The 24,224-nt window shown below is 42.2% G+C and overlaps 1 protein-coding gene across 2 annotated transcripts in view; it reads right to left on the bottom strand.

Moving 5' to 3' along the window:
* The window catches only part of PIWIL2 (piwi like RNA-mediated gene silencing 2), a 54,894-nt gene that overhangs the window by 16,580 nt on the left and 14,090 nt on the right, over positions 1-24,224 (bottom strand). For both annotated transcript variants that reach the window (XM_081843859.1, XM_081843858.1), the window contains exons 8-17: positions 18,650-18,774; positions 17,936-18,016; positions 12,712-12,825; positions 11,752-11,940; positions 11,463-11,547; positions 10,787-10,876; positions 7,900-8,040; positions 4,606-4,719; positions 2,323-2,511; positions 162-263 (exon numbers count right to left, since the gene is read on the bottom strand). In XM_081843859.1, the coding sequence (XP_081699985.1) occupies positions 162-263; positions 2,323-2,511; positions 4,606-4,719; positions 7,900-8,040; positions 10,787-10,876; positions 11,463-11,547; positions 11,752-11,940; positions 12,712-12,825; positions 17,936-18,016; positions 18,650-18,774 (1,230 nt within the window). The remainder of the gene's footprint in view (positions 1-161; positions 264-2,322; positions 2,512-4,605; positions 4,720-7,899; positions 8,041-10,786; positions 10,877-11,462; positions 11,548-11,751; positions 11,941-12,711; positions 12,826-17,935; positions 18,017-18,649; positions 18,775-24,224) is intronic.

The raw sequence follows: 24,224 nt of genomic DNA, 5'->3' as shown, positions 1-24,224 counted from the left end.
TCCATAAGGGGCCCTACAGTTGCCCTCCTTCCAGGCATATGCAGACCCAGCAGTGGGGTGGATTCTGGATGCACATCTGGTGTTCATGCAAGCCTTCAGGTAGGCATGGGTGCCCAAAGCATTATCAGCATAAGAATTATGCAGTCAACTATTTGACTTACCTGAGAAGGTATCGGAGATTGTATACAGCACAATTTTTTAATGGCCCCATACAAGTCATCTTTAGTCCCAGTGATAATGCAAACTACCAACTGTAGAGTTTCCTTTAAAAAATGGGAGGGGGAGGGACTACTGGTTAGACTTACAAAAGAATAACATTACCACATCAAAAACTAGAACAGTAAATGCTATAATCATGGGGAACTGTATCAGAGCTAGTATGGTGTAGTGGTTAGTATGTTGGACTAGGACCTGGGAGCTCAGGGTTCAAAGCCCCACTTGGCCATGAAGTTCACTGGGTGACCTTGGCCAGTCCCTGCCTCTCAGCCTAATTTTCTCACAGAGTTGTTGTAGGGATTAAATGAGGTGAGGTAGAACCATGCACACCACATTGGGCTTCTTGGAGAAAAAAAGTGGGATATAAAAGCAGTAAATAAAATAAATAATGAAAGAGCTAGAATTGTTTACATAATCATGTTCTAACTGTACAAGCTGTGAAACAGCAGGCTGACTGCTATATTGACCAACGTTTAATGGTATTTATGCAGCACAAAATTTCATCAAAGAACATGAGCATTCACAGTTTTCAATCTGGCTATGACTTTATGGCAAATAAAGGTAAAGGTAAAGGGACCCCTGACCAGTTGTGGACGACTCTGGGGTTGCGGCGCTCATCTCGCTTTACTGGCCGAGGGAGCCGGCGTACAGCTTCTGGGTCATGTGGCCAGCATTCTGGCGAACCAGAGCAGCGCATGGAAACGCCCTTTACCTTCCCGCCGGAGCAGTACCTATTTATCTACTTGCACTTTGACGTGCTTTCGAACTGCTAGGCTGGCAGAAGCAGGGACCGAGTAACGGGAGCTCACCCCGTCGCGGGGATTTGAACCACCGACCTTCTGATCAGCAAGTCCTAGGCTCTGTGGCTTAACCCACTGCTACCCGTGTCCCTATGGACAAATAAAATACCCATAATAGTCTAACCTAGGATTTTGACAACATGTTCACAATTGAGTGTTTACAGTATTAAAAAATGGATTTTCAGGGTGCTCTAAATATTTTCCCCAAACCTACAATGCTTAACTATGCATTAACCCTCTCATCAGCTGCTTCACTTTTAATCAACCAGGACTGTTTCTTTCCAGCCAAATCAGTATGAAGACATTACTATGCCATGTAGCCAGATGTGATTGTGTAATGAAGTTATAAAAGCCAATTTAAAGCAAAGCAATGAATTATCCCCTCTTTCCGAAGAGATGAAAGTGGTTGCCCAATCCCACAAAAAAACTGATAAGAGTTTGCTTCCCCCATGTTGGGGCTCAGTATCAATTTTACCTGGCAATTTTGGATTAAGATAAATACACCCAACATGGTACTACTAGAAAAACAGCCTCTCCATGCAGAGTTCTTCCCAATGTTATGATCACTTTCAGCTTGCCTCATCACAGGCCGCTACCGCTGCTGGTGACAGGCAGGAAACCTCATAACATTGGGCACTGGAGTGTTTTGCATCACTCCAACAAGAAGGCAGAGAACTTGACATGAAGATTTCATCAGCAGACTGCTGTGTTCATAATATATAATTCTGCCCTTGTTATTAATAATAATTAAATTTGTATACAACCCTATACCTGCAGGTTTGTATACCACCCTATACCTGCAGTTTTCAGGTTCACAGGATAAAATCAGAATACAAAACCACAAAATACATAATCAAAATAAAAACAAAACACCTCAACAACCCCCAATAACATCTGTCTCCTGTAGAATGTTGACTAGACCATGAAACCACACCCTTTCCCATCATATTCAGGCTACTAGAAAACCTGGAATGCTAAATAAGCTTATTATATAGATGTTAATTGGATAAATGCCAAGTCAATTTATACTTCGGGTGACAGGATATTATGGAGACATTTGTTGTATATTACAGAGCAACCCAGCAAACTTCATTATATTTAAGCTGGCAGTTTTAGCCAATTATTGTTTCCCATAAGGCTTCAGTGAAATGTAGAAGACACGAGATGCACAGAACTGCACCTACAACCATTAATACTTCTACTCATTAGATGTCCACTACTATATCTACAATAAAATGCCCTTTGTTGCTATTTCAGCAATACCAACTAGAAAGTTTCAATACTCAAAACTCCGTTATGAAAATACCTCACTACTTAGTAGTGATTTGAGAGCTCTGGCGTAAGTCTCTATTCGGTCATCCTTCAATTCATTCCAAGCAGGTGGAGTTATCTGGATACCAAGTGAGCCAGAGATCTTCTGCATCATGCTGACCAGTTCACGTGCTTGCTCTATTGTCCGCTTCGGATAAAACAGTGCCCAGTAATGAACTGGAATCTAAGAAGAGAACTGAAGTCAGCATACGTAGTGCAGCCTCTTCCAACTCAAAAGGATTGATACAGACTACTCACAAAACCTCTTATGATCTTATCACTACTAGGTTCAACTATTCACTTCTATCACTAAACAGACCCCAAACAATGGTAGGCAGGAATCTTCTTCTCCATCTCCTGCCAAGGAAGTCCACCCATATTTCCTGCTCTATAAGTAGAAAGACAGGTGGAAAAATTGGTAGATTTCTGCTTGGAGAGAGGGTGGCTCACCCCATTTTGCCACCCAAGGCAAAATGGCAATTGCTGCCTCCTGCCCGCCTCCTACATCCCCACCATTTCCACTGTCATACCATGCCCCTCTCCACACACTTCCACCACTGGAAAACACTGGCTCTCCCCAAACTCGGTGGGAGTCAGGCATTCCACAAAGCGTTGCTGCTTGGCTTCTCCAGCAGGGGTCAGGAAAGCCAAGCAATAATGCCATGTGCCACAACGCCTCCCTCTCACCATTGAGGGGGACATTCTTCCAGTGGCAGAAGCAATGGGAATGACTGCAGGGAGGAATGCGGAGAAGAAAAAATGCCATGGTGCATCTGCAACCACATAACCGGATGCCTTCATCGGCCCCAGATGCAACAAAACACGTCTATCCCATATCGGTTTCTACAGCCACAGTAGGCGCTGTAACCTTCCAACAGTTTGACTTCATCACCAAAAACGCACTCCTCCATTATCTCCTGAGACAGAAGGATGCCAACCATTTCAGATCTGTCATGTAAAAATAAAGATAGTTGTGTTAACCATCTCACTAGTGCAGTCATACCTCATGCTACGTTTGCTTCATGTTACATTCTTTCATGTTACGTCCCGCGGCGACCTGGAAGTACTGGAAAGGGTTACTTCCGGGTTTCACCGCTCACACAGAAGCACTAAATCGCGCTTCGTGCATGCACACAAGCGCCAAATTGCACAGAGCACCTGCACAGATATGGCGCTTCAGGTTGCGCTCTTTTCATGTTGCGAATGGGCCTCCGGAACGGATCCCATTTGAACCAGAGGTACCACTGTATGTAGATTCACAGCTCCTTGGGGTAAACATGAGCTAGTCTCTCCTCTGAATGTCAGTTGAAGAGGGCATTTTCAGGCAACTGGTAATCCTTCTAGTTCAGTGGTTTTCAGCCAGTGTGCCATGGCACCCTGGGGCACCTTGAATGATGCTCAGGGGTCCCTCTTTCCTTCCCTCCCTCCTCTGATGCCCTCTCACGTCTCTGCATTCCAAAGGCTTGTGCAGCTGTTTGTTGCAGTGGCCCTGGCTACAAGCTCCCCAGGCTAATGGTGCCTCTGGGGCTGGCCAGGGGTACTGGTTGCCAGGAGCTGAGGTGGCCTTGAGGTAAAGAAGCAAGTGGATGAGGGAGCTCAGCCAGCTAGTCCACCAACCCTTGCTGTTGGGAACGGACGGACAAGTGGGAGGCTGGGCAGGCAGGCACTGTGCTTGCTGCATGCAATGAGTATCCAGCACTGACAGGAAGCCTTTCCGCCATGCAAGCCCAGAGGTACCTGCTGCTGCAACTGCTTCCTACCAAAGTGAGTACTTCCAAGGCCTCACATTCACCTTTGGCAGTCTCCATTAGGCCACTAATGCTGGGGCATCTTCTTCCCAGGCCCCTGTGGGGCAGTATGAGGTGGCACCTCTATTTGGGGTGGGGGGAGGGGCCTCACAGACCAGGGGCAGCTGCAGCAGCTGCCCAGAGGACTCCCAAGGAGAGGGGGGAGGGAAGAGGAGGCTGAGAGAACACTACACAAGGGAGGGTGTTCAAAAAAGGGTGAAGGGCTGCCAGCTCTGTAGGCAAGGTGTGGGCTTCTGAGGCTCAGAGCATGTTTCTCCTTAGGGGAGCTGCAGAAAGAATGTAGTTGGTCAAGGGAGCTGTGGACTGAAAAAGGTTGAAAACCTCTGTTCTAGTTCATTAACCCAAAATAATCTCTGGTCCAGAGGAAGGTGTTCTTTCAAATATTCTAGAAGGCAATCTGGGAAACAGAGATGAATGTGGGATCTACTGTATCAGTGTGGAATTTTGTCAGTGTCTGAGATCAAACTTACTGCAGAGATGCAGGCCTCTCTGACTACTTCTTTGGACCAGTTTAGGTCTTCTGATGTATTGAAGGAGGTATTCTTCAGGTTGATTCTTTCCATGGGGAGAATACGTCCTTTTGTCTAGTACAGAAGATTCCATAAGAGGGAAGCAGGACCAGGGAAACAAATAGGTTGAAGGATAGCATATTTCTGCTTAGGTTAGTCACACAAAAGCTTGAATCTCTTCAAAAATGAACAACAACCCCAAAATATTAGATTCCCCATACACTTAAACAGCTAAGTTTAAGTGTGTACGCGCATACTGAAGAAGTGTGCATGCACACGAAAGCTCATACCAATAACAAACTTAGTTGGTCTCTAAGGTGCTACTGGAAGGGTTTTTTTTATTTTGCTTCAGCTAATGGTCAGCCATTTGTCTAGGTGGAAAATGACTCCCAGGGTAGCTTCTCCCCTAAACTGTGTCATGGTGGTGATGCAACTGCAGAGACAGATCACTAGCCAGAGATTTTTATGAGCTGCCTACGATGCATCCCACCAGGATTGGTGGCCTGTGAGCAAAATGATTACTGAAACTAGGGGCCTTCTAATTACCACCACTCTTGACGGCTTCCAGAAGCATAGGGTTAACTCCATAGTGAACAACGCAGCATTTGTAAACTTTTTTGCAGAATATTTTATGCTGTAACTATTATTTGAACTCTAATTATCATTAAAATATTTGTGTGTTAACTGGCTTGTTCTTCTTTATCATAGAAAGGGACCCTGAGGATCCTCTAATCCAACCTCCTACAATGCAGGAATAGGCAGCTGTCCCTTACGGGGATCAAACCTGCAACCTTGGTGTTATCAGCACCAAGCTCTAACCAACCAAGCTATCCAGCTGATAATTAAGAACTATGCTACAACTTAAATGTTTTCTTTTTATTGTGTTTTAAAGATTGCAACCAACAGAGTTTTGCAACCTGAATAATTTATATGTAACTAGGATAACTTTCTGTAGAAGTATGAATACACCATCTGCAGCAATATGCATAAAGAGCAAATGTTTCATGGGCAAGTAACATGAGGGACAGACTGAAGATCATGGTCAGACCATTATCTGGTTAAGCCTGACTGATAGTGGCAAATCCCCTATTTAAGAGGTGTGGACCCATTTGGATGGCCTGCCCTCAAAGACTTAAGGAACTTGATGTGTCCCTGAATGCTCCAGGGGATTTCCCAATGGAGAAAACTGGTGATCTTGTTGAAGCCTCGGTCTCCCTATGCAATGGCAAGATGAAGCAGGTGATTGACACAATTGCTCCCATCTGACCATGTGCTCCCTTGACCCCCACAGGGTCCAGAGGTTGCTTAACACTTCGCTGGGTGAGGTAGTGGTTCCTACTGCACTGAGAGGCTTTCTGGGGAAGGTCATGGCGGGGCAGCTGCAGGCATTCTTGGAGAACAGAGATTATTTAAAACCATTCAATCTGAGTTCAAGCCTGGCCATGGAACTGAGTCAGCCGTGGTTGCTCTGATGGATGACCTTTGCAGAGAGGAGTGCAACTTTACTCCTGCTTTTGAACTCTTGTCAGCTTTTGATACCATCAGCCATGATAATTGTCCTGGACTGGCTCTGGGGAATGAAGATTCGGGGCACTGTTTTACAGTGGTTCCAATCCTACCTTCAAAAGTGAGTCCAGGGAGTAGCATTGGGAGAATGGCTACATTATGGGTGCTGCGGGGGACTCGCTTATGCCCAGTGCTATTTAATATCTACATGAAGCCATTGGGAGTGATCATTAGGCGTTTGGAGGTGAGGTGCCACCAGTATGCTGATGATATTCAGCTCCATTTCTCCATAACATGTGAATCAGGAGAGGCAGTGCAATTCCCCGAGCGACTGCATGGATGCATTGGTGAAATGGACGAGGAAAAGCAAGCCAAGCTTGAATCCTGGCAAGACGGAAGCACCGTGGGGTGAGTAGCTCCTATGTCTGAGTAACTGGTCAGCTGCCTACCCTGGATGAGACAGCACTCCCCCTGAAGGAGCAGATTCACAGTTTGGGGGTGAAGTTTGGGGATCCAGCTCTGTCACTGGAAGCTCAGAAAGCCTTTTACCAACTGGTTTGACAGCTATGGCCATTCCTGGACTGGGAAAGCTCTGCCAAGGAAGTTCCTGTGTTGGTTACTGCAAGACTGGATTACTGCAATGCGCTCTATGTGGGGCTTCCCTTGTGCTTGATCTGGAAGCTGCAGTTGGTGCAGAATGCTGCAGCACAAATGCTGACAGGAGAGAGGCCTTGTCAGCATCTAACGCCTGTGTTCAGAGATCGGCACTGGTTGCCCATTCGCCACAGGACCAAGTTCAAGGTGCTACTATTAGTATATGAAGCCCTTAACAGCTTAGGACCAATTTACCTACAAGATCCCCTTACCCCACACGTGCCCACTCATTGCTTTGATTGGGAGAACAGGCACTACTACAAGTACCTTGTAATATCCATTGCGCCTTTGTCAGAAGTCGGTCATTTAGTGTGGCAGCACCTCCACTTTGGAACTCCCTGCCTATTGAGATCAAGCAGGGGCCTTCACTGTACTCTTCTCAGCATTTGCTAAAAACATTTGAATTTAGACAAGCCTACCCAGATGCTTAGAAAGTTCAGGTAATTTTAATCCATTGGTATTTTAAGAAGAAGAAGAAGAAGAGTCTGGATTTGATATCCCGCCTTTCACTCCCTTTAAGGAGTCTCAAAGCGGCTCACAACCTCCTTTCCCTTCCTCCCCCACAACAAACACTCTGGGAGGTGAGTGGGGCTGAGAGACTTCAGAGAAGTGTGACTGGCCCAAGGTCACCCAGCAGCTGCAGGTGGAGGAGCGGAGACGCGAACCCAGTTCCCCAGATTACGAGTCTACCGCTCTTAACCACTACACCATACTGGCTCTCTATATGTTTTTAAAATATGGCTGTAAATTTGTCTTGATTTTATTTGTTTTATCATTTTGTAAACTATTTTTAGGTTGCTGTTTTTTACACTCAAGCAGTGTATAAATTTTATGAAATAAATAGTAAATAAATGTTAAACTTATTGTTTATTGGAACCTGTAGAAAAAATGTTCTACGCTTTTCTAAACCATATCAAGGCTGAAGTTACTGATAACCTGAAAAGGGTATCCAATTGTTAAATATATTTAACACATAATTATATTTCTTCTAAAAGCAGATCAGTTGCTATGGAGGTCATGTTTGAATCAGAATTCAGAATGATGTCATCAGACAAGACTAACGTAAAGCCAGAGGCTCCTCCTTGATTCAAATACCTTATGCACATCATTGTCCAAATGAAGTCCCCATCTTGACAATTCATTGTGGGCAGTCTCATTCTTCTCAATTCTGCTCAGAAGCTGTCTCAAACTTAGGTAGTGCTGTTTAGGGCTCAGGTTGATCTGCTGGCTAAGGTCCTAATAAGAGGGACCAAAGTGGTAGGTGGGGAGGGGGAAAAATGAAATTTGTATCTGCATGTGCTTCACCATGTATTTTTAAAGAGATTTAGGCAAATCAACTGCTTGGAAGACAGTGGTTCTTCACCTTCTGAGCTTTTGCGTTTCTTTTTTTTATCAGTACAAGACGTACCTCATGTAAATAATTTTGAACCATTTAATGAAGCTATATTCAGATTAGAAGTCACAACCCACCTGCACTGAAAGTTCTGATTCAACAAGAAGGTTCAAATAATGCTGGGGGGGGGGATACCTTGTAGGACAAGTAAATCATACACAGTCTTTTTTCGCATGCCCTTAACTACAAAATTATCTTATTCATGAAGATGAAGATTTATAGCAGATGAGTGCCAGGAACAGAACATAGGACAGACTGGGACACTATCCTGTAGCAGGAGGACGAAGAAGCTTGTGAAGGAACGTCAAGAGAAGCTATTACACTATCCAGCAAACCAGCAACTTTTATCAGTTAAAAGAAAAAGTGGGCAACCTGTTTTCTGTTGAGAGTCATATTCTCGTGGGCAATAATCTGTTGGCAGACAAGCTGGTAGTGGGCAGAGCTGGAGCCAATGAGGGGCCAAGCCACAGGAAAAAACTGCTGTGGGTTAACTAAATCAGGAACACAAACTGCCTTGCTTCAATTTTCACCATAATTTTATTAGATTAGAATTCCCAATCCTATGCAGGTCTATAAAGATGTAAGCTCTGTCAAGTCTGGTGGGGTTACTCTCAAGTAAGTGGAATTATTATTTTTTTAGTACAAAAACTAATATTGCTCTGTAATTCCTTTCTGACTTTAGTGTGCACCACATACATAGAGCAAGCCTATTAAACTTGTTCTCAGACAGATTGCAGGGGAAAATTCTCTTCCTCCCCAAACTATACAAACAGGAAAAAGCAAACAATCCATACACCCCCCCCCCTTTTAATGCTACCCTTTCAAAAATAGCTTTCTGAGGCTACATAGAAAGATGGGGAGACACTAAAAAAATAGAGAAAAATCAGATTGTAAAGAAGGAACAAAGGAATGAACTGTGATGAAATGAAAGAGGCAGCTTCGGGGGCGGGGCATGTAAAATGAGGTCTGCATGCAGCCTCCAGGCTACCAACATGACCATGTCTGCTTTCTCCACAAAAAGGGCATAGCTGAGCCAAAAGAACAAGTGGTAAAATGCACTCTTGGCCACTGCTGCCAAGAGGACATCCAAAAGCAGTGCTTTATTCAGAACTGCACTCAAGCTGACAAACTGATGTTTAAAGGTGCAACCCCAACTGTAGCAGCCCATATACATCTACTTCCCTTGTAAACTTGCTCCCACATTCAATCAATAATTCTATCTTGTAAATTAAGTTTCTTCACCCCACCTAATCCCATTCCATCAGATTCATGGGCTCCATCATCTCGCTAGGATCAGATGAAAGTCAAGTTTTCATATATTATTGTGGAAGTACACTAGTAACATGGATGAGTAGCACAACCTGCAAATACCTCCCTTTCAGGAATGACTGGTGAGAGCCATGTAAGTACAGCGCTCAGCTGCAATTTATCTTAGTGAGACACCCCTTAAGAATACCATGGCTGACCATATCATAAACTATTGTGACACCAAGATGGGTAGTTTCAAACCACTTAGAGCAGAGCTTTTAAAGCTGACCAAAAGTCCAGAGGTAGCATTATTATAAATTTACAATAGGGTGGAAGGTTCACAGGCTATGAATGACGTGCTCACAAATTTATTGACAGCTGCACGATTTATTATAGCTAGGAAATAGAAGGGGCAAGCAGAATAGAAAATGGAAGAATGGTATAAAGAGGTGTGGGATATAGCCATTAATGATAAATTAACATGTGCTATTAAGGTAAGACGGGGAATATGCAGGAGAAATTATTTTGAGGAAATATGGAAGGTATTTGTATAATTTGTACTGTTAAAATGGAAAGGGGTCAAACCATCGCAAGAGATGTTGAAATTTTGGGAGGTTGGATAGTTACAATGGAATGGTCTCAGCAGTGGGGTGCACATTTTTATTTACATTTTATTTATTATTACTTTGTCAAAATAAAAAATAAAATAAAAGGAGCAGAGCTTTCCAAACTGTTTGTTGCGACGCGTTAGTGTGTCAGTTGCAGTGTGTAGATGTGTTGTGCGAACGCTCCCCATGCTCGTCCCAGGGCTAGAAAGGGGTTAGTTAAACCTCTGGCTTGCTAGTAAAACTGAATTACTGTGTCGTGAAATGGTGCGTGTCTAAAAAGTGTGTCACCAACATAAAAAGTTTGGAAAGCTCTGACTTAGAGGTTTTATTACAATCAAGTGGTATATAAATTTTGTTAAATAAATAAAAATAATCAAATAATGTATCTGCAGTGAAAATAACCACCACCAATTGGTTAACTTAGCAAAGTGATCTACAATTGTTTTGGCTCTGTTAGCCAAGCCAAAAATTCTGGTCATCAAATGCCCAACCTCCTGCCATCTTGCTAGAGTCCAATCTCTATCCATCATCAAATGAAAAAAGTAGGCACACAGAACTCTGGCTTCTGCTAATGCAGAATAGAAGAGCTCTGAACACTATGCTTTGGGACACTGAACAAAATATCAGATTATGCCCTAAAACTTGGTTTCTGGGTAAGCTTTTTGAAGTAAGAAATTGGAGACTTGCAAAAAAATTCAATTCTATTCAATTGCAGCAAATAATCTCAAACCACCTTCATGACTCTGAAGTCTTTCTTCATTTTCTCAGGAATTCCAGTCAGGAAGGTGACCTCTGGCAGCAGGAGGATTTCACCCTTTTGCAGCTGCAGGATAATTAGAGACAATGAATATTAGTACAGCATGTGGGGCCAAAACCCAGTCAGATTGTAAATTTGTGAAGAGAAGGCTGCTGGTTACAGGATAGGTTTAACATACTGTGTTGCTTTCTGTTGAAATTGATTTCTTTTTAAAAATGTATAATCAGTTTTACCTCTTTTTAATTGTATGATTAAACTGGTGTAACTGCCCTGGGCTTTATGGTGAATGGCAGATTAGGTATCTTGTACATACAGAGCTAAATCACTATTTCCCTATTTTAATTCTCAAAGAATTTGATAGCTCCCAAAGCAACAGTTAAATTTAATGGCTTAAGGGAGAATTTGATTTAGGTTACAAATGACAAGCATTATCAGAAATGGTATAGTAACAACCAAGTAAGGGTTAGTAAGGGTTGGGTTTACTTCCCTTTGACAACCTGAGCGGAGTCTAAACACCTCTCAAACTACTGAAAGTCCTTCCCTGTATAAGCTAGTTATCACATGACCTACTTCTGAGAACTGCAGATAGAAAACTTTGTTGTCCCATGACATTGGCACTTGAACTGCCATTAGTGCAAGGTCAACAACTCACCTTCCCTGAAGGATTCTTTCTTTCATTGGGTCTGTGAATCAGAAGTGGCTGGTCGACTTCCCTGATGGTTATTCCATAGTTTTTACTGGAAGAGGAATATTATGCAGATTAAAGAGCAATAGGTTCATTTTGTAACCAAATGTAAGTTACAAAAATAACAAACTAAAAATAATTGTCATTAAGCCAGAGGAAAGCAACATGAATCATGTAAAATGAAGACAACAGGTGTTTTAACCTTAAGTACTTCGTTTCCTGCTAACACTTCAAGTGTTTAAGCAGCACCTCTTACCTGTAATAGTCTATGAAGGTGATCTCCTTTCCATCAGACATGGTAAAACTGTCCTTTGGTGTCTTGTTCCAGTCAATGTCATCAATACGGTAAGTGTTGTTGTTGTAACGGGTAATTATAATGTTGCCAATTAGCTGCTTTGTACACTCATCTTGGAAGTTCTCTCGACTCTGTAGGTAAATTGCATGCCTTTGGGAAAAGGAATGCACTTTGAGCTGACATATCTGGAGCTGGTGAAGAACTGCAGCTGGAAGTATGGTAAGCCCGCAACTTACATAAAGGTTATGTTCCGGGGATTGCACCACAGGAAAAAGTCAGCGCTCTCTGGCAACAGCTATGCGGCTTCGCTCCGTGGAAGAAGCAGACGATTCGAAGCACCGCGCCGCTCACCCCACGTCGCTCCGGACCCCCGAAACCGGGTTTCCCCGTGAGCAGGGGAGTAGGGGAGGCGCAAAAGGTGCCCGCCGAATCCCACGCTCACAGGCTTCTCCCGCCTGTGATTTTTTGTGGGTCTCCGCCTTCGCCGTGACAGCCAGACCCAAATTCCCACGGGGCAAATTCCTCCCGATCAGAGGAATTCCGCCATTACCGGAGGCACCAACCCGGAAGTAAGGATTTTACATATGTATACAAGTGTAATGCATTGAGTTTTTATTATGTTAAGAATTGTTGTCATTGTATGAGGCTTGTATTGAATGAGGTTCTTATAAGCATGTTATATATAATTTAGAGTCCCTTTTTGGGCTGACTAGAAGAAGATTCATGAAACAGAGACTGAAATCCAGTTATCTCATTGTCGTAGTTCCATTGGGACCAAACCAGTGCAAGTATACACATTGAGAGTTTCTCTCATGGACTTATTTCAGGAATATTTTGACTGCTTGGCTTTGAGATACTGAGTAGCCCAATTTCATGCAATGCTTCCCAATATTCAAAATGTCATTCAAAGTTCTAACTCACATGAAATCCAGGACAGAATCATTCCGAATAACTTTGTGTACAACATCAGCCAACAGGAATAGTCCCCCGTCTGTTCTCCGGATACTGGCTGCATAGCCAGGCCATATCTGCAATCTTTAGGGAAAGAAATTTTACACAAAACAGGATGCTTATTTGTAAAGTTCAGTTTCAGCTATGACATCAGCACTTGTATTAGAAATGCACTAAAAGTATACAAGACCGAGGTAGTAAGCAGAATGTGTTGTCAAAAATCCAATGTCAGCCAGTAACATACATGACATTTTAGACTTAATAGTTACTACTTTTACAGATATTTGCTAGCAATAGTGCAATATTTGGCGTTGCACGCCACCACAATCTTCTAGCGGTGCAAGATTCCAGTGGTTCCAGGCACTTACCATGTTTTCTTTAGGAAATGAGGCACAGTGAAGACACTGGTATCTTTATGATATATGATTTACTTGTAGATATACAACCTGATCCTGCAACTGAGGGGTTCACAAATGAGTCTTGTTTTTCCCATAGCTGTAGCCTTGGATTCAAAGAGAAATCTAACGTTGCATGCGCTCTCACTCTCTCTAGCTTGCTCTAGGTCACATCACTGCAAGCTCTGCTCTCAATTCTGGCTTTTTCTGTTGAGGGAGAAGGCCTCACCCATTTGCTGTCTCAAACTGAGCCCCTTAATCTCCCATCACCACACCAGGAATTTAGCATGGCTATTTCCCAGAATCAGAATGCTTGAACAGCTTTTAACACTTACTGGATCCAAGGATGATGATGATGATGATGATGATGATTACTATTATCCCCCAGCCACTCTGGGTGGCTTCAAGCACATATAAAAACATAATAAATCATCAAACATTAAAAAAACCTTCCTGATACAGGGCTGCCTTGAGATATCTTCTAAAAGTTATGTAGTTGTTTATCTCCTTGACATCTGATGGGAGGGCGTTCCATGGGGGGGGGGGACTGCCAATGAGGCAGTGATTAGAGGGGTCTGACACAAACACACATGCATAATAATAGTCTTGTATCCAATGCAGTGCTAAGTAACTATCCTATCAATGCAAGGATTTATGACTCTACAATGGGACATTTCCCACTCATTTCCACATGCACTTTCCCAAATCTGCTCCTGGGGGTTGAGGAGAACCCCAAAACAGATTTAGGGAGCATAGCAGGGAAGAAAGAGAGGAACATCTCATTGTTTAAGTATAAATCCTTGTGCTGATGGGATGGTTACTTAGAGCTGCACTGGATACCCATGTCAATGCCACTGAAAAGAAACAACCTTTGAGGTTTTGACAATATTTTGTCCAATAATTCCAGTTACAGATAGGTAGCCGTGTTGGTCTGCCATAGTCAAAACAAAACAAATTCCTTCCAGTAGCACCTTAAAGACCAACTAAGTCAGTTCTTGGTATGAGCTTTCGTGTGCATGCACACTTCTTCAGATACACACGTATCTGAAGAAGTGTGCATGCACACGAAAGCTCATACCAAGAACTGACTTAGTTGGTCTTTAAGGTGCTACTGGAAGGAATTTGTTTTGTTTTGTCCAATAATCTTCACCATCTCTTTAACAATACTGTCTCGAATAAGGCCAAAGGGCATTCCACCATAAATGTACTTTTTGCGGAAAACAAGACCCCAAGGTGGTTATCACCAATGGAGGCTAAGGCCCCGAAAAGACTCAATATGGAGGCCAAATGGCCTAAATATTGGGAAATAATAGAAAAAGATGGAGACAATTGGAGGTTGCAGAGTATGGAGAAACTAAAGGGGAAAGTGCGAGATTGGCTACATTATGCTCAGATTAAAGAAGCCTTTAAGTCAGATAAAAAATTGGGATTCCAGGTGGAAAAATCAAAGTTAGAAACAGAATTGTTAGAACCCAGCTCTAAGATACTTTCGAGAATGTATAACTTGCTGCTAAAATGGAATACACAGGATGAAACGGTCAAATCAGCTATGATAAAATGGGCACAGGACATAGGGTACAACATTTTCCCAGCTGACTGGGAAAAGTTATGGACCACCGGTATGAAGTTCACGGCATGTAATGCCTTGAAAGAAAATGTTATGAAAATGATATATAGGTGGTACATGACTCCAGTCAAGCTCGCAAAGATATACCATCTGTCTGACAATAAATGTTGGAAGTGTAAAGAAGCTGAAGGAACATTCTTTCACCTCTGGTGGACTTGTCCTAGAGTGAAGGCTTTCTGGGAAATGATATACAATGAGCTGAAAAAGGTATTTAAGTATACCTTCCCTAAGAAACCAGAGGCCTTTCTTTTAGGCATTGTCGGCCAGAGTGTGCAAAAGAAGGATCGAACTTTTTTTATGTATGCTACAACAGCAGCAAGGATACTCATTGCTAAATGCTGGAAAACTCAAGATTTGCCCACGCTGGAAGAATGGCAGATGCAACTGATGGATTATATGGAACTGGCTGAGATGACTGGCAGAATCCGAGACCTGGGAGAGGAACTGGTGGAGGAGGACTGGAAGAAATTTAAGGATTATCTACAAAAACATTGTAAACTGTATGAATGTTAAGAAAGATGTAAGATTTGTAATAACACGGCTCCAACAAATTAGTAATAAGGAATATAAATTTGAATGTAATTGAAAGAAAAGACAAATTTTGGATAAACAATATTTCAAATTAAGATCTCAAAAGTGTGATTTAAATTCTAAAATTTGAGATTTAATATTGGATAATTATATGATATGAATGGAAATAAGTAAAAAATTTGCTAGCAAAATTTGTGAGTTCAGAATGCAGGAACAAGAGATGTGAGGAAGTCCAAAGAGGAGAATGAAATGTGGAAATTTGAAAAGACTATGTTATTATGTATGTTTTTTGTTTATTGTTTAAAAAACTTTAATAAATATTATAGAAAAAAATAAAAAAATGTACTTTTTGCTTGTAAACATTTCTGCAAACGTGTGGCTAAAAAACCTTGTAAAAACAGTAGAAGGGGCTGCAGCACTGCACGGGCTGCCAATTAGTTTCCGGTCCCAATTCAAGGTGCTGGTGTTGACCTATAAATCCTTACACGGCTCAAGACCTCAGGACCTTAAGGACTGCCTCTCCCCATACAAACCGGGCCAGACCCTGAGCTTGCCATCTGATGCCCTTCTCTATGTACCGTATTTTTCGCTCTATAACACGCACCTGACCATAACACGCACATCGTTTTTAGAGGAGGAAAACAAGGGAAAAAACATTCTGAATGAAACAGTGGATGTATCATTTTTGGGCTTCATGCTGTGGCCACAGACATGTGATCTGATGGTGAATTTGGGGTGACCCAATGCCAAAATCCTGAGAATTCCTGTGGATCCATGCTTTGTAACCACGTTTTTGCACCATTGCAGCCCCAGGCAACAGTGGGTGCGTGATTTTTTTGGTGCAGGCTGTAGCCATGGACATGCTATGTGATCTGATGGTGAATTTGGGGTGACCCAATGCAAAGATCCTGAGAATCCCTGTGGATCCATGCTTTGTAACCACGTTTTTGCACCATTGCAGCCCCAGGCAACAGTGGGTGCGTGATTTTTTTGGTGCAGGCTGTAGCCATGGACATACTATGTGATCTGATGGTGAATTTGGGGTGACCCAATGCAAAGATCCTGAGAATCCCTGTGGATCCATGCTTTGTAACCACATTTTTGCACCATTGCAGCCCCAGGCAACAGTGGGTGCGTGATTTTGGGGGGGCAGGCTGTAGCCATGGACATGCTATGTGATCTGATGGTGAATTTGGGGTGACCCAATGCAAAGATCCTGAGGATCCATGTGGATCTATGCTTTGTAACCACATTTTAAGTGGGGAGCGAAGGAAAAACAAAGAAGGGACATGAGAGGGGTGTGCAGAGAAGCAGCTGGCTAAGAATGCAGGAGAGGGATTTAACGGGAGGGAGGAAAGAAAGGCAAAAGTTTTCCCCCACCCAAGCCAGCCATCTCTCTCTCTCTCTCTCTCTCTCCCTCCCTCCCTCCCTTCCTCCCTCCCCCTCTCCCCTCTCTCTCCCTCTCCCCCAGCAGCACAGAGAGGAATTCCCCTCTGCTTGCCTGGAGGGGAGGGGCTTTCCCTGCTCTTTGTTCTGTTTCAGCAAACACAGCAACGAAACAGAGGAGGGTGGACAGTAAGACCCTGAGGCAGAATGCAGGAAAGCAGCCACTTCCTCTTTTCAGGTTTCGCTTCTCCGTGCAGCGCCGCGATTTGATTTTTGCCTGATTTTTCGGCTCCAGGGACCACACATTCGCTCTATAACACGCACAGACATTTCCCCTTCCTTTTTAGGAGAAAAAATCTGCGTGTTATAGAGGGAAAAATACGGTACCTCCTTCCAGAGAGGTTCAGAAGGAGGCAGCAGGAGAGTGGGCCTTATCTGTCGTGGCTCCCCACCTGTGGAATGCTCTTCCCCAGAGAAACTCACCTGGCGCTATCATTACATGTCTTTAGGCACCAGGCAAAAACAGTCCTCCTTACCCAGGCCTTTAAACATTAAATAATCTATGGCCTGTTAAAGATTGGGGGGGGGAGATTATTATTTCATTATTATGCCATTTGTTATTATGCTTTTTATTATGTCTTTATTACTGATGCTCCGTAAAATGTGTTAATAAAGGGTGGTATATAAGCTGAGTAAATAATAGTAATAAACAATTATGCTTTAGCATGTAAGACTAAAGTTCCTGAGCAAAGTTAGTGCGCAGGAAAAACAGGACTTAACCAATGCTTCCATACACCTAAGATACTCACTTATGTCTACACCAGTGGAGTAAGGCCTTTCATGTTCTCCAAGACCTGACTAGTAAATCTCCAACTTAGATGAAGAAGAATTAGCACTGTGGCTGTGTAGCCAAGGCTGCCAGGCAAACTGAAGAGTTCTGCAAAGCTCTACCAACCCCCTGTCCCTTGGAGTGAGGCATGACTTGAACTGGGAGGAGGTTCTCTCCCATAAAACAAAGGCACTTCAAGTCTGATTTGAATGGCCTTGCCAAACAGGAGAAAACCATCTGAGGATACCTTCCTCCCTTATAGGAAAACAAGGGAGATCTTTTATCCCTAAGGATTACAATATGTACAGTAGCTGGAGGAAGGCAAGATAAAAGTTTAGTTCAAACAACAATAATAATTCTCCTATGGCTACTACAAATGATAGGGTGCCCAGGTAAAAAACAGGAAAAACACTTAAGTATACCAACCTATACTGCTGCAGCACAGTAGCACTGGTAGGGTCAAAGAAATTCCTCCCAACAAGTTTCATATCTAAAATTCTCATCACCCTAAAATTGAAAGCCAAAGTAGTAAATTGCAAAAAATTATATAGAAAAGGCTGTTGTTGTTGTTGGCATCCATTTGTCGTGGGAGACAATGCACTGGTAACTTACGCCAATCAAGTTGAGCATATATAACTATTAACTACTGCTGCCTGCATTGTTTTTGCTGTATTAGCAGTGCTAAAGTGACCTCTCCAGGGAGAAAGTTAAAATAAATGACTTGAAACAGTATTTTTCTTGTGATTAAAATAATGATTAATATGCCTTGTCCACTCTGGCAACATGTCAACAGTTCAACATGTCAGATACCACTACTCATGAGAAAACATGGTGACAGACACAACAGTTGACAGCGTCCAGACTCTGTCTTGCAAGAGCTGGATGTCCCTCCCGCCCTTGACAAGCTGCTACAGTATTGGTCTCTACAGCCACAGCAGGCCCTGTAACTCTTCCAACAGTCTGACTTCACCTCTGAAGGTACTCTCTTCCATTGTCTCCTGAGACAGATGGATTTCCAATTCATGTATGGATACCAGTCAACTACCAAAACAATTACCCGTACATAACATTACCTTTGCAGCACATTCAATTCAAGGACTGAAAGAATGATGAGAATTCCTAGCTTAAAAAGCCACTTACCTCCTGAAAACAACGTTGTAAAATGGAATGCACAGATCTGAACTGGGCTCCAGAATTTTGGTCATCTGAATTGTCACACTAACCTCCACACCATCTGTTCTTCTCTGACACTTCAGATTTACATCCTACATAAGAAATAAATATATTGATGAGATCATATATACAGATGAGATCACTAAGTCATGACTTTGTATCTTGTCTGCTAGATCTTCAAAAGCTTTAAAGAAAATATCCAAATGATAGTTTTCAATGCTTCCAAGTTGCTTATTAAAAAGTACTTTCAGCAAAAGATGTATGATGTGGCAATCTTAAGTTACGTCTCAACCACAGCCCTTCTCTTGCTTTGCTCTTCCAAACAGCTCATTTCCATGCTGCTGTAAATGAATGCAAAGTAAAGGCAGACATATTAAACCAACTGCCATTTAAAATTATGTCCCAATGTAACCGTCTTTTGAAGACACACATTACTTTGCTTCATCTTTTGCACTGTCATCCCAATGTCTGCATGGACTGTGCAGAGGGCACCATGGTACGTTAGTGTCGCTAATGCAATACTTTTACAAAATCCAGAAGTAAGGAGCTAAATCAGGTCATTCCCTTTCGTACATTCAGGGACATATCAGAAGTAAATCTGGAGTGTACCTTTTATTATTTTCAGATTCAAAATCCCGAAAAGCCTCCAGAAAACTCGCTGCCAACATCTGAGTAGCCAGTGGCAAACTGAAGTTTGATTTTTTTTAAAAAAAAACTGCACCTGAAAATGTACAGCCAAATTTCCTTCTAACTAATTTCACTGCCTTCTTTAAAAAATGATCATTTTTCAGCAAAAATAGCCTGTTTGTTATTGCAAAGTTATCTACAAAATTCCCCCCAAAATCTTTGAAAGCCCACTCAGAAAGCATGCAGTTCCTCACATATACCAGTTCTACAAAGTTGCACAGAAAACTGTCTTATAATGAGTCAGACCATTGGTCCCATCTACCTCAGTATCTGGTAGTGACTGGCAGCAGCTCACCAGGGTTTCAGACAGGGCTCTCTCCCACCCCTACCTGGAGATTCCAGAGATAAATCCCAGGACCTTTTGCATGCAGAACAGCTGCTCTGCCATTGAACTACAACCCTTTTCCCATTAGACACATGTTACCTGCAAGCCTTTATCTGGCTTATCCAAACACTGCTAAGGTACCAATACATAACATGAGTAAAGATTTTATAACAATTATAAAATTGGACATAATACTATTACTGCCAACATATGAATACATTTTGCTACTTCTAAAATTATGATCAGCAAACACTGCACATCTGCCATCTCCAAAGTAATATCTCATAATTCATGATACATAACATTTTGCTTTTTTTGCTATTTTTACATTTGCCCCAGCATGTTCTATATGCTACCTCAAATTCACTAAATCTTGGGTGTTCAATGAGGCCTGGTCCTATTACAATGCTCTACAAGTAAAGTTTGACCCAATTGTGGAAGATGCTAAATCCCTTTAAAATGTTGAATCTTCATCCCTGTTATCATGCCACTTTTCAAAGCTACTGGCTTCATCCTGCTGCATGCCAATATGCAAAACCATGTTTTGTTTTAATAAACTTTATTAAACAAGAAAATATCTTCAAATACACACAAAACAAAATAAAAAAATTCCTTCCAGTAGCACCTTAAAGACCAACTAAGTTAGTTCTAGGTATGAGCTTTCGTGTGCATGCACACTTCTTCAGATACACTGAAACAGAAGTTTCCAGACCCTTCTATATAGTGAGAAGGTGGGGAGGGGTATTACTCAGAAGGGTGGTGGGAATGGGTGATTGGCAGATAGCTGTGATGAGCCTGTTGACGACTCTTAACGACTGCAATAGGTCTTACAGGAAAAAGCAAGGGGTGAGAAGGTGAAAAATGGCTTTGTCATGTATAATGAGATAAGAATCCAATGTCTTTGTTCAGACCAGGTCTCTCCATGGTTTTAAGTTTGGTAATAAGTTGCAATTCAGCAGCTTCTCTTTCCAGTCTATTTCTGAAATTCCTTTGTAATAGAACAGCTACTTTGAGATCTTGTATAGAATGTCCTGGGAGATTGAAGTGTTCTCCTACTGGTTTCTCTATCTTGTGATTCCTGATGTCAGATTTATGTCCGTTTATCCTTTGGCGTAAGGTTTGGCCTGTTTGTCCAATATAGAGAGCTGAAGGACACTGTTGGCATTTGATGGCATACACAATGTTAGACGATGAGCAATTAAATAGTCCCGAGATGGTATGTGTGATGTTGTTGGGGCCAGTAATGGTGTTGTCCGGGTGTATGTGGCAGCAAAGTTGGCATCTGGGTTTATTGCAGGCTCTGGTGCCAGTGTCCGTGTTAAGTCTGGTTGTAGTATTATTGTGGGTTAGGAGTTGTTTAAGACTGGGTGGCTGTCTGTAGGCAATGAAAGGTCTTCCTCCCAGAGCTTGAGAAAGAGAACTGTCATTGTCCAGGAGAGGTTGTAGATCTCTGATGATGCGTTGTACTGTTTTAACTTGGGAGCTGTATGTGATGACTAGAGGTGTTCTGTTATTTTCTTTTTTGGGTCTGTCTTGCAGCAAGTTCTCTCTGGGTATCAGTCTGGCTCTGTTGATCTGTTGTCTAACTTCATCTGCTGGGTATTTTAGTTCTAAAAAGGTTTGCTGTAGATCTCTTAGGTGAGAGTCTCTGTCTGTAGAATTGGAACAGATGCGGCTGTAACTTAGTGCCTGGCTATATACAATGGACTGTTTGGTATGTTTGGGATGGTAGCTAGAGGCCTATTTAATTGCTCGGGACTATTTAATTTAATAGTCTCGGGACTATTTAATTGCTCATCGTCTAACATTGTGTATGCCATCAAATGCCAACAGTGTCCTTCAGCTCTCTATATTGGACAAACAGGCCAAACCTTACGCCAAAGGATAAACGGACATAAATCTGACATCAGGAATCACAAGACAGAGAAACCAGTAGGAGAACACTTCAATCTCCCAGGACATTCTATACAAGATCTCAAAGTAGCTGTTCTATTACAAAGGAATTTCAGAAATAGACTGGAAAGAGAAGCTGCTGAATTGCAACTTATTACCAAACTTAAAACCATGGAGAGACCTGGTCTGAACAAAGACATTGGATTCTTATCTCATTATACATGACAAAGCCATTTTTCACCTTCTCACCCCTTGCTTTTTCCTGTAAGACCTATTGCAGCCGTTAAGAGTCGTCAACAGGCTCATCACAGCTATCTGCCAATCACCCATTCCCACCACCCTTCTGAGTAATACCCCTCCCCACCTTCTCACTATATAGAAGGGTCTGGTGACTTCTGTTTCAGTGTATCTGAAGAAGTGTGCATGCACACGAAAGCTCATACCTAGAACTAACTTAGTTGGTCTTTAAGGTGCTACTGGAAGGAATTTTTTTATTTTGTTTTGACTATGGCAGACCAACATGGCTACCTATCTGTAACACAAAACAAACATACAGTACAAACATTCTATAAGAAAAAAGAAAAGAACTTACATATAGAATAAAAAATAGTAAAAGAAAAGAAACTTCCAACTAAACCCATTGTACTATTTTGCATTCAAAATTTTTACAAAACTTTTTCTAACACTCCCTTATATCACAAGACTCATTCCATATTTGCCAGGAAACATTTATTATCACAGTATCCTTTGAGATATTCCTTAATTATTATCCATTCCTTATTAACATCTTGTGTTGAGGTTCCTCTCACTGTCCCAGTTCTCCTTGCTAGCTGTAAATACTCTATTAATTTGGCTAGCCATTCAATCTTTGAAGGGATGGGATCACTTTTCCAATTTCTTGCTATTAGAATCCTCGCTGCAGTTGTTGAATAGATGAATAATGGTCTAATTTCATTCTTGATTTCTGATCTCATGAGTCCTAATAAAAATGCCTCGGGTCTTTTAGTGAATGGGATTTTAAACATTTTCTTTAACTCATTATAGACGGGGTCCCAGAAACATTTAATCTTTTCGCAATTCCACCACATATGCATGTATGTTCCAATTCCTTTCTTGCATCTCCAACATAACTCTGATTTGTTCTTATACATTTTGGCTAACTTTGCTGGTGTCAAGTGCCATCTATATAACATTTTCTCTTAAGTTGATACAGACCATAAATTTAATATGAATTCTCCACAACTGTTCCCATTGATTCATTTAAATATTATATCCTAGATCCTGGGCCCAGCATATCATAGATCCTTTCACTTCCTTCTTCTTTACTTCCCTATTTAAAAGGAGATTATACATCTTTGTGATATATTTATTCTTAGCTTGGAGAATTTCTTTTGCGAATTTAGAGGTCTCATTGGCAAATCCCCCCTTTTTTTGCAAAACCATGTTTTAGGGGACATAGGTGTCTTAAGCCAACTGAAATCAAAGGTTATATGATTTTCAGTGAATAAACATGTTCAATGGATTATAGTTGTTGGTTTTGCATTAAGAGAATTTGTCTAGCTGACTCACTGCATGCCAGAAACAGTGAGCATCACTCTGCTCTAACTTAGGACAAAACCATTTGTCATATTTCAGAAATTCAATACACAAACTTGTGCACTTTCAACTTCTCAGCTTTGAATTTTGCGAACTTATTAAAGTATAAATTGTTTATGAGCAGATCTAAAAATTAGCAGTAATCTTTGTGAAAATGACTATTATTAATTAAAATTTGTTGGCTGCTTTTTTTTTAACCAATGTAACCCAAAGCAACTTGCAATATATAAACACATACTGGCATAAAAGAGAAATATTAATAAAAACCTAAGAAATGATTCTATTTCTAAAAGGCTGGATTAAAACATTCTAACCACTCAAGGCCAGTCAATTAAGAGCCTGACAAAAAGGAAGTTATTTTCCCCTAGTGCTTAAAGCATGTAATGATGGGGCCAGATAAGTCTACCTGGAGAGAGCATGTCACAAGCGAGGAGCCACCACTAAAACAGGCCTATTCTTGTGTTGCTGCCCTCCAAACCTCCCAAGGAGGCCACACACAAAGAAGGGCCACACATTGTGATTGCAGGGTATGGATTGGTTCATATGGGAGAGGTAGTACTGTACTGGCCCAAATATAAGCCGCACCTGCAAAATTCGAGGGGGGGAAAGAAAAAAAGACATTCCCCTGCGCTCCTGCTATGCCGCTTTGCCAGTGGCCTCCCCTCCCTTACCCCTTATTTCTGGCGGCTCAGGGGAGGTGTTGGAGCAGCAGGTGGGGTGTGAGCCATTGCCCCGTGCTACTGGGCTGCTCTTGCCTTTTGCCGATGGCCTTCCCTTTTGCCCCCCCCCGCAGCTCCTGGGCTGCTCTGCGGGGGCGCTGTGCTGTTGGGAGTGGCAGGCGGGCTGCACCGTGTTGCCCCGCACTCCCAGGCGGCTCGCAGCCTACCAGCCACTCCCAAGCCTCCCTGAAGGCATCGGGGGAAAGGAAAGGTCACAAATATAAGCCACACTTTAACTTTTCAGATGTCAGAATGGGGGGGGGGGAGTGTGGCTTATTTTGGGGCCAATAAGGTACTTTAAGTATTGAGTACAAAATATCTG

The sequence above is a fragment of the Podarcis erhardii genome, assembly GCF_964252035.2.
Source record: "Podarcis erhardii genome assembly, chromosome: 16".
NCBI classification, from domain to species: Eukaryota; Metazoa; Chordata; class Lepidosauria; order Squamata; family Lacertidae; genus Podarcis; species Podarcis erhardii.
This window is presented reverse-complemented; position numbering and strand designations above follow the sequence as displayed.